Source organism: Staurois parvus, unplaced genomic scaffold (genome assembly GCF_062004578.1).
Source record: "Staurois parvus isolate SC_StPar_1 unplaced genomic scaffold, SC_StPar_1.0 ptg000178l, whole genome shotgun sequence".
Taxonomy (NCBI): domain Eukaryota; kingdom Metazoa; phylum Chordata; class Amphibia; order Anura; family Ranidae; genus Staurois; species Staurois parvus.
The window spans coordinates 4,340,001-4,356,043 of record NW_028317974.1 but is presented as its reverse complement, the minus strand read 5'-3'; the positions used below and the strand labels follow the sequence as shown (position 1 = coordinate 4,356,043).

General features: G+C 40.9%; 1 protein-coding gene across 1 annotated transcript in view; it reads right to left on the bottom strand.

Annotated features, from left to right (window-relative positions):
• Window positions 1–16,043, bottom strand: part of IPO4 (importin 4) — a 132,563-nt gene that overhangs the window by 75,223 nt on the left and 41,297 nt on the right. Inside the window, 4 exon segments of the mRNA XM_089677176.1 lie at window positions 1,938–2,061; window positions 2,149–2,262; window positions 9,921–10,034; window positions 14,446–14,575. Of these exon segments, the coding sequence (XP_089533302.1) occupies window positions 1,938–2,061; window positions 2,149–2,262; window positions 9,921–10,034; window positions 14,446–14,575 (482 nt within the window).

Below are 16,043 nucleotides of genomic sequence, written 5' to 3'. Positions count from 1 at the left end.
CTACACGCCCATTCATGAAGCGCAGCGCTACTCGCACATGCGCAGTGGGTACCCCCAGCTGTGAAGCCGCAGGCTATCACAGCCGGGTGCCCACAGTGAAGATGCCGGCCTCCTGGAATACAGAATGGCTGTTGAAACGAGCTGCGGGGTACACACCACGGGACCGAGGGACAGGTAAGTGGCTGTTTTTTACAATTTTGTAGCTGCTGACTTTTATTTTTTGATAAAAGTGGAGTTCCACTCGACCTAATTGTTAAACATGGAATACATACATGTCTTTCATAAGACATTTTATTTAATCACTTCAAGTCCTTACACTTTCACCCCCTTCCAGTTCAGGCCAATTTTCACCTTTCAGCACTATCACACTTTGAGTGACAATTACTCAACACTACCCATATGAAATTTGTAACCTTTTTTTGAGACAGAGCTTTCTTTTGGTGGTATTTGATCAGCACTGGGTTTATTTTTTGCTATATAAATGAAAAAATTCTGAACATTTTTAAAAGAAATAATTTTTTGCTTAGTTTTTGTTATAAAATTTTGCAAATATATAATTTTTCTTCATATATTTAGGCCAAAATGTATTCTGCTACATTTCTGGGGTAAAAATAACCCAAAACAGTTTATATTATGTAGTATGTGTGAAAGCTATAGAGTCTGCAAACTATGGGATATATATTTGAAAATTGATTAGTTGAGATCCTTACATGCTAGACGCTGGTATGACATATGGCAGTGATCAGGACACTTGTATGGAGTATGGTGGAGGTCAGGACATTAGCATGAGGTATGGTGATGATCAGGACGCTGGTATGGCAGTAGCCAGGACACTGTTGTGGGGTAGAGAGGTGATCAGGATGCTGGTATGGGGTATGGCTCTGATCAAAACGCAGGTACGGGGTGTGGCGGTGATCAAAACGCAGGTACGGGGTGTGCCGGTGATCCGGACACCGGTACGGGGTGTGCCGGTGATCCGGACACCGGTACGGGGTGTGCCGGTGATCCGGACACCGGTACGGGGTGTGCCGGTGATCCGGACACCGGTACGGGGTGTGCCGGTGATCCGGACACCGGTACGGGGTGTGCCGGTGATCAGGACACCGGTACGGGGTGTGCCGGTGATCACGACGCGGTACGGGGTGTGCCGGTGATCAGGACGCTGGTATGAGGTATGACGGTGATCAGGATGCTGGTATGGGGTATGGCAGTGATCAAGGCACTGGTATGGGTATGGCGATGATCAGGGTGCTGGTATGGTGTACAGCGGTGATCAGGGTGCTGGTATGGTGTATAGCGGTGATCAGGGTGCTGGTATGGTGTATGGCGGTGATCAGGGTGCTGGTATGGTGTATGGCAGTGATCAGGGAGAAAGTATGGCATATAGCATTGATCAGGGTGTTGGTTTGGGGTATGGCAGTGATTAGGACATTGGTATGGTGTATGGGGGTGTTTTGTGTGCACTGGGACAGGGTCTCCCTGCATTATTTATTATGGGCATTGTGGGGCCGTGTTTAAGGACACATGGGGCACTAAAATTGGGGAGCTGGGGTGGCTGGCACTGCAGTGTGTGAGTGTAGAAGCAGCCTGACAGGCTGCTGTACACTCACACACTGCAGGATTGCTTCTCTCTGCTCTCACTCTAAGAGCAGAGATCTTTACTTTCAGTTTCAATGTTTACTATGTGACTGTTGTGATTGGTCACAGCAGTCACATGGTAAAACATCACGTGATCACCCAAACACAGCAGTAATGTGATCACACTGATCACAGGGCTCCGGGGTGCGCACTCTGTGAGCCACACACGAGCCATTGATGCAGGCTGACATACGGGAACGTCACATGTATCGGCACTGCTTCCCATCCGTAATTTCTGTACAATGGGCAGACGGGAAGAGGTTAAAACCCTTGGCTAAAAATGGTATCCCGATACTTACGCACAACTTCTCGTACTTGGATCATCAATTCTGTCACACAAATTGAGTCCTAGGAGACAACAATCTTCAGCCAAAGGTAAGAAAGATTCCTTCCCCAGTGAGTAGACCAGGACAGCAAGGGTTTCTGAGGAAAAGAAAAACACAGAAACAATCACAATGGAAGCAATGAATTTACTATACAAAATAATTCTTATCTCTTTTTTACTCTTACCCAAACATTGAAGCTGTACAGGTCTCCCCTCTTCTCCTGTCTGCATTAAATGGACTTTCAGTACTTCCATTACAGGTGAGAAATATGGCCTTAGCAATTCTTCTGCACCACTGGCTAAGGAGGAGCAAGTCATAAAAATATGATAGACTGAATAAAGTGTGTATCGGTAACATTATAACATGGAGTATACTAGAAAGGAGTACAGAGACAGGCAACTACATACCACAGCTGTTACATCAAAACCTAACAAGAAACACTTATCGGACAAAAATGATAAACTGTGTTTTAAGAGATTTGGGCTCTTTAAGGCTGACCCACTTAAACTCACTCACTGCTGCATTCCTCTTTTGGAGCCCAAACCTGTGTAAACCCCTTGCTGGATGATAGCAAACCTTCACAGCATTGGCGATATCCTTCTTATGTGACAGTGTTCAGTGCCTGGTGACGGCCGCTTAGGCTTGAGCACTGCATCCTGCAAGGAGATTACATAGGATCCACCATACAAGAATGCACTGGGTAATTTGAAAAGACCCTGGAAGAGCAACATAGCAGTGAGGGAATGCAATTAAAGAGGAACTAAACCACTGAATGAATGGCCCCCCTGCTCCTCTTCCATGCCACCATTTAACAAACTCTGCGCGTGTGCATATGTACCGTCGGTGTCATCTAGGTATCTAGAACCTGACAGAGACTGGTGGTGCATCTGCGCATGTGCAGTGGATTTCCACACATGCACACAAATGCTGGCAGTTTCTGGCAGATTGCCACTATACTGACCACTAGCATTTGTGCAGATGTACCGCACAGTTGCGGCTTATTCTCTTGGGATAGCTGTGAAGTGGCAATCCCAGGAAACAGCGGTGCCTGGCCTAGGTCAGGAACCAGAAAGCGCTGTCATGCAGCACAGAAAACTTTTGAAAAGTAAAAGTTAGAATATATATTTTTTTTACAATTTGTGCAAGAAGAAAAGGAGAGTGATAAAATAAAAAATGCTGATGCAATGAGTTTAGTTCCACTTTCATGATTTTCTATAAATTAAAAAATCTGCATTTTGCGTGTTATCATTCATATCAATGGGTCCATTTCATTTGCAAACAATGCAGAAAACAGTACTATTTATTAGGATAATGTAGGTTTCTTCACGGTGAGAGCTGTGAAAATGTGGAATAGACTCCCTCAAGAGTTGGTTCTGGCCAGTTCAGTGGATTGCTTCAAAAAAGGCCTGGATTCTTTCCTAGATACACAGAATATAACTGGATACTAACATTTATAGGTAAAGTTGATCCAGGGAAAAACCGATTGCCTCTCGGTGGATCAGGAAGGAATTTTTTTCCCAGCAGGTGCAAATTGGATCATGCTTTGTTGGGGGTTTTTTGCCTTCCTCTGGATCAACTGTGGGTATAGGATTATAACTTTTTTTTTCTATAGTTGAACTGGATGGACTTTTGTCTTTTTTCAGCCAGACTATGTAACTTCTATAATGTAATTAGGCTCCACAGAAGCAAACAATTCCTGTGGAAGTGTTGAAGCTTTTCCTGATGGCAAAATTCACGTTTCAGAATGCAGAAACACGTTTGAATGAGTCTGAAGAATGGGAGATTAGGCTGTATGAAATAATCAACTCATATTCGATTGGTAATCCCTATGCTGCCAAACATGCATGTTTTCAGGTATGGGAAGCTAGAAAGTGTTTAGGAGAACAAATAAAGGACCTTATATGTATTATTATTATACAGGATTTATATAGCGCCAACAGCTTGTTCAGCGCTTTACAATATAAAGGGAGACAATACAGCAACAATACAGTTCAATACAAGAGGGTTAGGAGGGCCTGATTCTGGGAGCTTACAATCTAAGAGGGAATATGTATTTCAGTCATGTATGCCATTTAGCTGCAGAGGTGGCATGTATTGTTGACTTTCCTTTCCAAAAATCCTAGTTGCCTTGAATTTTATATTTTCTGGTTCACTGACCAGGCACAAGTCAAGAATTCTGACTTTCCTAGCAACTTGCTTATTCTGGGCTACTGACTCAAAGTTAAAACAAATAATCGTGCTGTACTTACACAGTTATGTGAAAAATAAGGTACACCTCATGGAAATTGCTGACTTTTTTCAACATGATTGAACAGGCAAACATTAATGTTCATTTAAACAGAGTATACAGATGTGATATACTTGTATAAGAACACAAGAAAAACTGCCTTTTGAATCATTAATTTAACAAAAATATCAATATATAGAACGGTGTACCAAGGCTTTTTTTTCTTAACACCACTCCTATCCAGGCTGAATAAGTGAACTGTCTTTCTGAATGTAGATGCATTCTCTTTAACCCTGCACTGAAATTCTTGCAGCATTCTTTTAGCATCAAATAGACAGTTTTTGAGATTAATTTGCTGGGTTGGTCAGTACTAGACAAATGATCAGAAGTTTGAAATCACTTGTTGATAGTTTTTCTTAAAGGCAAAGTCCATCTTTTGCAAAAAAAAAAAAAAAAAAATGCATCCACATTTGCCGAAACACAATGTGCATTTATTATTTTTGCATATGAGCCTGCAAAGCATGGTGGCTCAAAGGTGCAGACCCTTCCTCCAGCTTCATGTCCATACTGAAGTACCGACTTTCAGTTACGGAACTGGGGGAAGTCAATAGACTATCCTTGAAATTGTTATACTCTGGCAAAGACAGATTTTGCAAAAGTGTCTCTCATGTATTCTAAAAGTGGTGCATCAAATTCATGTACCTATTTAGAACTTGTACTTGAATTTGGCTCATACTGCACCACTTTAAGAAGGCAATCGAGACACTTTCAAAAAAATATGTGCCAGTTTTTCGCTCTATGCCAAAAAAAAAAAGTTGGTCTTAATTAGTACCACTTTTGATTTTGACACATTCAATGCGACACAATGTATAAATGGTATATTAAATGCAACAAAATGTACAGTGGCACATTTTAGAACTACCTGAATTTTGTGCACAAGTCGCTGTCAAAACTGAAAGTGTTGCAAATGCTTCATGAATTTGGTGCAATACATTAAAAAAAGGGATTACGGCCAGAAAAGTGGCGCAGCAGCTTAATTTAATTCCCCCCTATGCGTGCAGTAATCACTGCGCTTGTGTTCTACTGATAACTACAAGTTCCTCTTCTACGATGGCAGATGGAACTTGTAGTTTATGAATTCACAGATCTCTGTGATGGATGAATGAATGACATAGCTGTATGGGTTGAGGCATGCTCAACTGCAAATATGGATGTAACATACAATATGGTATAAAAGGTGGGTTTAGACTTTAAAATGAAAATCTCTTTGAAATAATTTGGTAATCTTTTTCGATCTCTTGCCAAACTCATAAAGTATCTAAAACTTTCTTTTTGTGAGCCTTAGAAAGTTTGATGGCACATTGACACCACACACGTCAATAGCAAAGGGAACATCAGATCCTAAACGTCTACGGTTTAACCACTTGACTCCTAGGCCAATTCTGACATTTCACTCCCATGTAAAAATATGCATTTTTTTTGCTAGGAAATTACTTCGAACCCCCAAACATTATATTTTTTTTTTTATTTTTAATTGGAGGCCCTAAAAATAAAGTGGTAGGTCTGGAAAATTTTTATGTCACACGATATTTGCACAGAGGATTTTTAATTGCAAATTTTTGTACAAAATAGACTTTAATGGATTTTAGTGAACACAAACACAATGTAACAGTAAATTTATTAATAAAATAATAAATAGATGTTATGCCAATTAAACAGATACCCAACATCTCACGTTTTAAAATTTGGCACACCCGTGGAATGGCGAGAAACTATGGTTACTTTAAATTATCAATAAGCAATGCTTTAAAAGCCTATAAAAGGTTACCAGTTTAGAGTTACAAAGGAAGTCTGGCGCTAGAATTATTTCTTTCACTCTGACGCCCAGGAATTGAGTAAATGGGAAAGTTCCACTTGCATACTTCCTAAGAAGGCTCTGATCATTGTCACCTGATCTGGAACACTCAGTTCTAATTTAATGGATCTGAAGTGGTGATAAACATAGGGGTGTACTTACTTCATCCATATGACAAAACTACATTTTTAGTAATACAGATTATAAAAATGAAAATATTGTGCCAATTTTATGTATATCATCTTTATCTGTAGGCATTAATATTTTCCTTTTCAAATATGTACAGTGGATATAAGAAACATCTACACACCCGTTAAAATGTCAGGTTTCTGTGATGTAAAAAAAAAAAAAAAAAAAGACAAAGATGAGTAATTTCAGAACTTTTTCCACCTTTAACCACTTCGCGCCGGCGCCTCCCAGCCCTTTAAGAGTTTCAGAAGCCAGGAGGCGGGCGGGGTTTTAGGGTCATGTGACCGCCGTGATCAGCCGACACGTGATAGGAAAAGGTCCCGATCGAAAAGGGTAGATCAGGACCTTTCCGTGAGTCACGGACATATGTGCTGGGGGTGTGCGCTCTCAGCACATGTATTTTCTAATTGCACACAAATATGCGGCCACTCGGCGTCAAGGCCCAGATGCAGAGAGGCCACATATTTGCGTGCGCTCAGCGTCAAGGGGTTAATTTAACAGATAAACTGAGTTGAACAACAAACTGAAATCTTTTAGGTGGAGGGAACGAAAAATGAAAAACTAAAATAATATGGTTGCATAAGTGTGCACACCCTTAAACTAATACTTTGTTGAAGTACCTTTTGATTTTATTCCAGCACTCAGTCTTTTTGGGTATAAGTCTATCAGCATGGCACATCTTAACTTGGCAATATTTGCCCACTCTTTCTTGCAAAATCACTCCAAATCTGTCAGATTGTGAGGGCATCTCCTGTGCACAGCCCTCTTCGGATCACCCCACAGATTTTCCATCAGATTCAGGTCTGGGCTCTGATTGGGCCATTCCAAAGCTTTAGTCTTCTTCTGGTGAAGCCATTCCTTTGTTGATTTGGATGTATGCTTTGGGTTGTTGTCATGCTAAAAGATGAAGTTCCTCTTCATGTTCAGCTTGCTAGCAGAAGCCTAACGGCTTTGTGCCAATATTGACTGGTATTTGGAACTGTTCATAACAGTTTACCTTGACTAAGGCCCCAGTTTCAGCTGAAGAAGAACAACCCCAAAGCATGATGCTGCCACCACCATGCTTCACTGTGGGTATAGTGCTCTTTTGGTGATGTGCAGTTTTGTTTTTGTGCCAAACATATCTTTTAGAATTATGGCCAAAAAGTTCAACCTTGGTTTTTATCAGACCATAACACATTTTCCCACATGCTTTTGGGAGACTTCAGATGTGTTTTTTGCTAAATTTAGCTGGCCTTGCATGTTTTTCCTCGTAAGAAAAGGCTTCCGTCTTGCCACTCTACCCCATAGCCCAGACATATGAAGAATACGGAAGATTGTTGTCACATGTACCACACAGCCAGCACTGGCCAGATATTCCTGCAGTTCCTCTAATGTTGCTGTAAGCCTCTTGGCAGCCTCCCAGACCAGTTTTCTTCTTGTCTTTTCATCAATTTTGGAGGAACGTCCAGTTCTTGGTAATGTCATTGTTGCGCCATATTTTCTCCACTTGATGAGGATTGTCTTCACTGTGTTCCATGGTATATCTAATGCCTTGGAAATTATTTTGTACCGTTCTCCTGACTGATACCTTTTAATAATGAGATCCCTCTGATGCTTTGGAAGCTCTCTCTCTGCAGACCATTTTGCTGTAGGATGCGACTAAGAAAATGTCAGGAAAGACCTACTAGAACAGCTGAACTTTATTTGGGGTTAATCAGAGGCACTTTAACCTCTTCCATACCGGGCACTTTTACCCCCTTCCTGCCCAGGCCATTTTTCAGGTTTCAGCGCTCTCACACTTTGAATTACAATCGCGTGGTCATGCAACATTGTACCTAAACTAAAATTTTAACATTTTCTTCACACAACTAGAGCTTTCTTTTGGTGGTATTTAATCACCACTGGGGTTTTTATTTTTTGCTAAATTAACAAAAAAAAGACCGAAAATTTTGAAAAAAAACACACGTTTTTTATTTGTTTCTGTTATAAAAGTTTGCAATTAAATAATTGTTCTTCATAAATTTAGGCCGAGATGTATTCTGCTACATGTCTTTGGTGAAAAAAACCCAAATTAGGATGTATTTTTTAGTTTGTATTAAAGTTATAGAGTTCACAAACTATGGAATATATCTGAATATTGATCAATCCTGAAGTACTGACAGCCAATTTAATTTCTTGAGATCCAAGAATGTCAGAACAGTACAGATATCCCCCAAATGATGACTTTTTGCAAAGTAGACAATCCGACGTACTTCATAAGAGGCATGGTGAGTTTTTTGAAGTTGTATTTTTTTTGTCATTTTTCGGAAAATTAAAAAATTTAAAGAATTATTTTCACTACTTTTTTTTTTTACATACTGTCACCAGTGCAGTACAGCGTCATCATATAACTGGCATGTGTGTATATATATATATATATATATATATATATATATATATAAATAATTTTATTATTTTTAATTTTTTATTACTATGTTTTCTTTTTTTAAGATTTATTCTTCATATTTCACTATGACCAAAGTAGTACAATGTTACCATAGTAACATTGTACTACTTTGGGGAAGTGATCAGTAAATTTTTTTTTTTTTTTTTTTTACACAATTTGCTTATAGCAAAGAATTACTTTGCTATAAGCAAGCATTTACCTGAATGACATCGATTCATTCAGGGTTTTTTCTTTTTTGTGCTTACCTGTGATTTGGCTATGGCTAATCACATGACACAGCTGAGCTGTGATTGGCCCAGCTTGCGCATGTGATCGCTGTGACCATTCACAGCTAGACACACTAGTATACAATGGATGGCATGAATGAAGCCATCCATTGTATACAACTGTCATGTGACCTGCTGTGATTGGTCACATGGTACCGGCAACGGGGCCGGTACTCAGATCTGTCATCGGCCGTGTCCGAGGTATACAGCCGGTGACAGATTGCGCCGCTGCGCGGCTCTGCAGGCGCGCAAACTGCGCATGCCCGGGAGGACACCATATGGTGTCCACCCGGAACGCTGAGGGATTTTGCCAGCCGCCAAACGGTCATTGGCCAGGCGGCAAGAGGTTAAATAATGGCAGGTGTGTATTGACTTCTATTTAACATGATTTTGAATGTGGTTGCTTAATTCTGAAAACAGCTACATACCTTGTTATAAGAGGGTGTGCTCACTTATGCAACCACATTATTTTAGTTTTTAGGTTTACTTCCCCTCCTAAAAGATTTCAGTTTGTTTTTCAATTGAGTTGTACAGTATATAGGTCCCATTAAAAGGTGGAAAAAGTTCTGAAAAGATTTATTTTTGTCTCATTTTTTTTTTACAACACAGAAACCTGACATTTCAACAGGGGTGTGTAGAGTTTTTTTATCCACTGTAGAAAAATTCAGCAATTTTAATGGGGTAAACTTCCTTTTTTAGAAAATTGTAGCATTCAAACAGTTACTAAAGTCTCTGAATGCTGCATCGGGCATCTTTCAAGTGCCTTTAGGTAGCCTAAGCCTAGATATAGCCTTTTAAAGCTCATTACTGTTCATTGAGGCTGCCCATCACAGGTAAAGGGAAATAGGGAGGCATGAGAGAGAGGGTAGGGCTAAATGGTTGGTATCTGGTCATTTTTCCAGGTTTATGGGTATCTATGAAGCTCTAAAAGGAAGCTAAGCTTATATTAATAGAAGACTACAGATTTTCTTTAAAATGCAAGGTTTCTCACCAATAGCTCCTAGAGCACTTATTGATAATTCTTTTAACTTGGGGCTACTGGAGTTGCTCATACACCCCAATATTCGCTCCATGAGAGTGGGAAGGTATGGTTCAATCCTACTTCCTGTAAAAGAAAACAAACAATCTCATTATAAAAGTTTGTTTGCCAGCTATACACTCAAGAAATCAAATACGTGAATACAAAATATTTCCATTCAATAAACAAGCAATCTATCAACCATGACTCTTTTGCTAAAAATCAAAGGCCACTAAAATAGGAAACAGTAGTTGCATTCAAATATACTCTACAGAGCAGTTCAAAAAATAAAAATGTAGACATTTCACGCATTTAGGTAATCTGAGTTGTAAGCATTTCACTGCAGTAAGATTTCAGAAAGTATTTCACATGTGCCGTGGGTATGTTGCTTCCTGAGGTCTGTGCCATACAAGTCCTTCTCTCTTATTTGTTTGATGTATCACCAATCAGATTTAAACTAGCAAGACAGATATAAACCTGACTGGTGACTGCAATCACACGTTTTATTGGGCATTCTGTACAGTTGCAAGAAAAAGTATGTGAACCCCTTGGGATTATGTGGAGTTTTGCATGAATTGGGCATAAAATGTGCTCTGAACGTCATCTAAGTCACAACAATAGAAGAACACAGTCTGCTGAACATAATACTACACAAACATTAGATGTTTCCATGGTTTAATTGCACATAACTTGTAAACATTCACAGTGCAGGGAGGAAAAAGTATGTGAACCTTTGGACTTAATAACTGGTTGACCCTCCTTTGGCAGCAATAACCTCAACCAAACGTTTCCTGTAGTTGCAGATCAGACCTGCACAACGATCTAGAGTCATTTTGGACCACTCCTCTTCACAAAACTGTTTCAGTGTAGCAATATTCTTGGGATGTCTGGTGTGAATCGCTCTCTAAGGTGTTGCCACAGCATTTCAATCGGGTTGAGGTCAGGACTCTGACTGGGCCACTCCAGAAGGCGTATTCTGTGCTGTTGCAGCCATTGTTTTGTTGAATTACTTGTATGCTTTGGGTCATTGTCCTGTTGCATCACCCATCCTCTGCGGACCTTCAGTTGGCGGACAGATGGTCGTACGTTTTCCTGCAAAATGTCTTGATAAACTCTGGAATTCATTTTCCCATCAATGACAACAATCCGTCCAGGCCCTGAGGCAGCAAAGCATCCCCAAACCATGATGCTCCCTCCGCCATGTTTTACAGTGGGGATGAGGTTTTGATGTTGGTGTGCTGTGCCTTTTTTTCTCCACACATTGAGTTGTTTGGGAAGAACACACAACACTATCTTGGTTTCATCTGTCCACAGTATATTTTGCCAGTAGTGCTGTGGAACATCCATGTGCTCTTTTGCAAACTTCAAACGTGCTGCAATATTCTTTTGGACAGCAATGGCTTCCTCCGTGGTGTCCTCCCATGTACTCCATTCTTGTTTAATGTTTTCCTTATTGTAGATGTGTCAACAAAAATGTTAGCATGTGCCAGAGATTTCTGTAGGTATTTAGCGGACACTCTGGGATTCTTCTTTACCTCATGCAGCATTCTGCGCTGTGCTCTTGCAGTCATTTTTACAGGACGACCACGCCTAGGGAGAGTAGCAACAGTGCTAAACGTTCTCCAATTGTAGACAGTCTGTCTTACCATGGACACATGAACATCAAGGCTTTTGGAGATACTTTTGTAACCCTTTCCAGCTTCATGCAAGTCAACAATTCTTGATCGTAGGTCTTCTGAGAGCTCTTTTCTGCGAGGCATGGTTCACAACAAACAGTGCTTCTTGAAACCAGTAAACCCAAAACAGGTGTGTGCTTTTTAAGGGCAGGACAGCTGTCAGCAACACATCCAATATCATCACACTGATTGGAGTCAAGGTTGGCTCACTCCTGGCTCCAATTAGCTCTGGGAGAAGTCATTAAGCTAGGGCCTCACATACTTTTTCCTCCCTGCACTGTGAATGTTTACATGTTATGTGCAATTAAACCATGGCAACATCTAATGTTTGTGTAGTATTATGTTCAGCAGACTGTGTTCTTCTATTGTTGTGACTTAGATGACGTTCAGAGCACATTTTATGCCCAATTCATGCAAAACTCCACGTAATCCCAAGGGGTTCACATACTTTTTCTTGCAACTGTATGTAAAAAATGTCCACAAGAGGTTGGTGTGTTTGGGAATCATCTGCATCACAAACAAGTTTCCAAATTATTAATAAATCTCATTGAGGTGGTCTGGTGAACTATAGATGTGCACGGATGTAAAGCTAAATCACTAAGAAGGCAGACTGCGTTCCCTGTATGCATTTCAAAGCTTCAAAGTACGCTGGCAACAAGTATGTAAACAAAAAGTCCTACAATGTAGTAGGAATCATATGATGCCAAATCATATATTCAGAGTTATCTTGATCGTCAGGAGTACCTAGAAAAATGCCTATGCAAATTATGATTTTCTAAAATTTTGCATTTGCATAGATTAGCATGCCCCCCCCCCCCCCCCAAATATGACAGTGCTTGAGTCTACACAATTACCTACATTGTGCCTACCAATATTAGTGCTACATTCTGATTCCCATAGGGTCACTAACCCTGTAAGTCTTTTCAGGGGGATCAGTAAACCGCGCCTGTGAACTCCGGTCTTAGGGCCTCTGTCGACAGGCTTCGAGCTGTGTCAAATATATGGGCAGAGAAATAGTCAACTAAATCCCATTGACACTGGCCCTTAGTGTCTAAAGGAGGTGGACACTTTAAATAAAGAGCAGGGATAATGAAAACCAGAGGAGAGATATGAGGAAGTTGCCAAAGCTGACCTTATCGTCTAAAAATGCCACTTCTCTTTGTATCCTGAGACAATGACTTGATACAAGTGCAAATAAAAGACTTATGATCCTTCTAAGCCATCATAACAGCCAGACAACAAGGATTTTCATTGGCAGCCCTGACCCTTTTCACATAACAGGTTTATTTTAAACCACGGCAACCTTAGTGGTGGAGAATCTACCTGAACAACATGGGAGAAGTCAAAGATCACAGGGCACAGTTTCCCCACCTCACTTAAACCTCTAATTGCCATACTACTGTGTTGCAAATCATGTGCATTGCATCCAAATCGATGGTTTAAATAAGGTAGTGAGGAGGCAACTCGGACTGCTTTTCAGAGGGTAGAAGTACATGCTGCACTTGTGAATGGGCCCTTAGCTGCATTTGGCAGTGGCACCCGTAGGGCTCGGTCACAGATAAATTAGGGGGTGGTAAAACCCTGCAGTTGAATCACGGTTTTACTAGCCCCAATCCCTGCCCCCTTTAGCTGCTGAGGCAGCAACCAAAGGTGTACATATTCCGCAGCAGGAATTAAACCCCGTTTCTTTTGGTGGGTGCTGCCAATCACAATCCATTCAAGTAATTGGGGCCGCTCTTGCAAGTGTTCCACAACTGCATGCATCTGTGGGGTCTAAGGAGTTAAACCAGGTGGTGAGAAAGCAACACAACACTGTCTGCTTAAACCCCTGGTTTGCTGTACTGCATAAGGTTGAAGGGCACTTGAAGAGGGGCCTCATTCACATGAATGGGTCATGCTTGGCAGGTGGTACACCCTCCAACTATGACAGGGCTATGACTCCTGCTGCGGCATGTGTACACCCCTGGCCATTGCAGCTAAAGGGGGTGTGGTTGGGGTGGTAAAAACATGTCTTAACTATGGGGGGGGGGGGTTACCACCCCCCAAACAGCAAATGTAAATGAGCCCTTCTTTCATACTGATGTGCTGCAGATTACCTGCACTGCGTGTGCATCGCAGTGCATCTGTAACTTTCCTGGGTTAGTTGCGCCTTGCCATAGACTTCTATTATATCATGCAGGTGCGGTGCACATTCTGAAAGTGTGCCAAAACTCTTGCATTCAGGAGCTTTGGTGCGCTTTCAGAAAGTGCGCCAAACACGCAGGATTTAAAAGAAGTAAAGAAGTATATGGCTAAGCGCAGATGTACCTGGCTGCACTGAAATTGATCAATGGATCAACCCCAGTACAATCAGCCTGCCCATAGAGCGAATCTCAGCAGATCCCTGCTGAACTGAGGAGATTCGATCCATCTATGGCTGTATTACCAAATGGTACGCTGCAATATATGATATTTTTGTTCTTGGTTTACATATACTTTCAAATGTTAAAGTTTACTTTATCTTGTCCCCCTGTATCAAGTAGCATTTATTAAATTACAACTTAAAATGTTTATCAAGTCAAGTAGATAAAATTTAAAAAACACGTGATAAAAGGATTAATAGTTAAGTGTTCAGGAACACAGAAAATGCCATGGAGCCAGTAGGCTCAAAATGGGCAAAGATACAAAATCAAATCACAGAAAGTCCATAAACTGTTTGACAAGTTTCCCCGTATGTACATATGGTCATACCCATGTACGAGTTACACATGCATCATCTGCAATCCTGGCACCCTTTACACAACAGTATCAATATATATGGAAGTTGTAGCCTCATCTCTCACCAAGGTTCTCCACGAAGTTCTCAAGGGCGAAATAAGCCTTGGTGAGGTGAGACGTATGAGAAGGATCCACACGTGACAAATACTCCAGGAGCAGTGGAAGTACAGAATCTGCATAGCTACTGATATCCGGCTATGAAAGAGAGAGGGAAGAGGTTACAAGTAGTGAAAACAGCTAGAAAAAAAAATGAAAATATACTACTGTACATAAGTTTTAGGCAGGTGTGGGAAAAAATGCTGTAAATTAGGCATGCTTTCAGAAATAGAACTGTTAATAGTTTATTTTTACCAGTTAACACAATGGAAAGTATAAGAACAGAAGAGAAATCCAAATCAAATACATTTTTGGTGTGACCACCCTTTGCCTTCAAAACAGCATCAATTCTTATAGGTACACTTGCACACAGTTTTTGAAGGAACTCAGCAAGTAGGTTGTTCCAAACATCTTGGAACATCTAACAACATCTAAACATCTAACTACAGATCTCCTGAAGATGTAGACTGCCGCATATCCTTCTGTCTCATCATGTAATCCCAGACAGACTCAATGATGTTGAGTTTAGGGCTCTGTGGGGGACAAACCATCACTTACAGGACTTCATGTTCTTCTCTATGCTGAAAATAGTTCTTAATGACATTGGCTGTATGTTTGGGGTGGTTGTCCTGCTGCAGAATAAATTTGAGGCCAATCACATGCCTCTTTGATGGCATGGTATGATGGATAAATATTTGCCTGTATTTCTCAGCATCTCCAACTTAATTTGCAGAAATTCAGCCATAAACTTGCAAAGAACCTCCAGCATGCTTCACTGCTTCCTGCAGACACTAATTATTGTACCTCTCTCCAGCCCTTTGGTGAACAAACTGCCTCCTGCGATAGTCAAATTTTTCATATTTTGTCTCATCAGTACAGGAGCACCTACTGACATTTTTCTGCACCCCAGTTCCTATGTTTTTCTGCATAGTTGAGTAGCTTAACCGGGTTTCCACATCAGAGGTATGGCTTTTTTTTGCCACAGTTCCTTCTTGAAGACTACTTCTGGCCAGACTACTCCGGACAGTAGGTGAGTTTACCTGGGTCTCACTGGTTTCAGACATTTCTGTACTGATGGCACTGCTGGGCATCGTTTGATGCCTAAGGGAAATAAGTATAAGGTGTCTTTCATCCGCTGCATTGTTTCCTTGGCCAGTAACTACATCTACGTTCCTTAACGATGAACATTTCTTTGTGCTTCTTCAAAGAGCTTGAACTGCACATCTGCAAACCCCAGTCTGCTTTGAATCTTTGCCTGGGGGTGACCTTGCTGATGCAGTATATCTACCTTGTGTCTTGTTGCTGTGCTCAATCTTGCAATGGTAAAATGTCCTGTGACACTAAACTGTCTTCCACAACTTTACATTAGTAGCCGAGTTTGGCTGTTCCTCACCCAATTTTAAGCCTCCTAAACAGCCGTTTGTTCATTAATTACTGTGTTTAAACCTACATATGAAATTGATGATCATTAGCAACTGCTTGGTATAACAGGTTAATCATACAACCGACTAATCCTTCAAAATCCATGATTTTGTGCAAATGTACAAAGTGTGCAAGTGTAAGAATT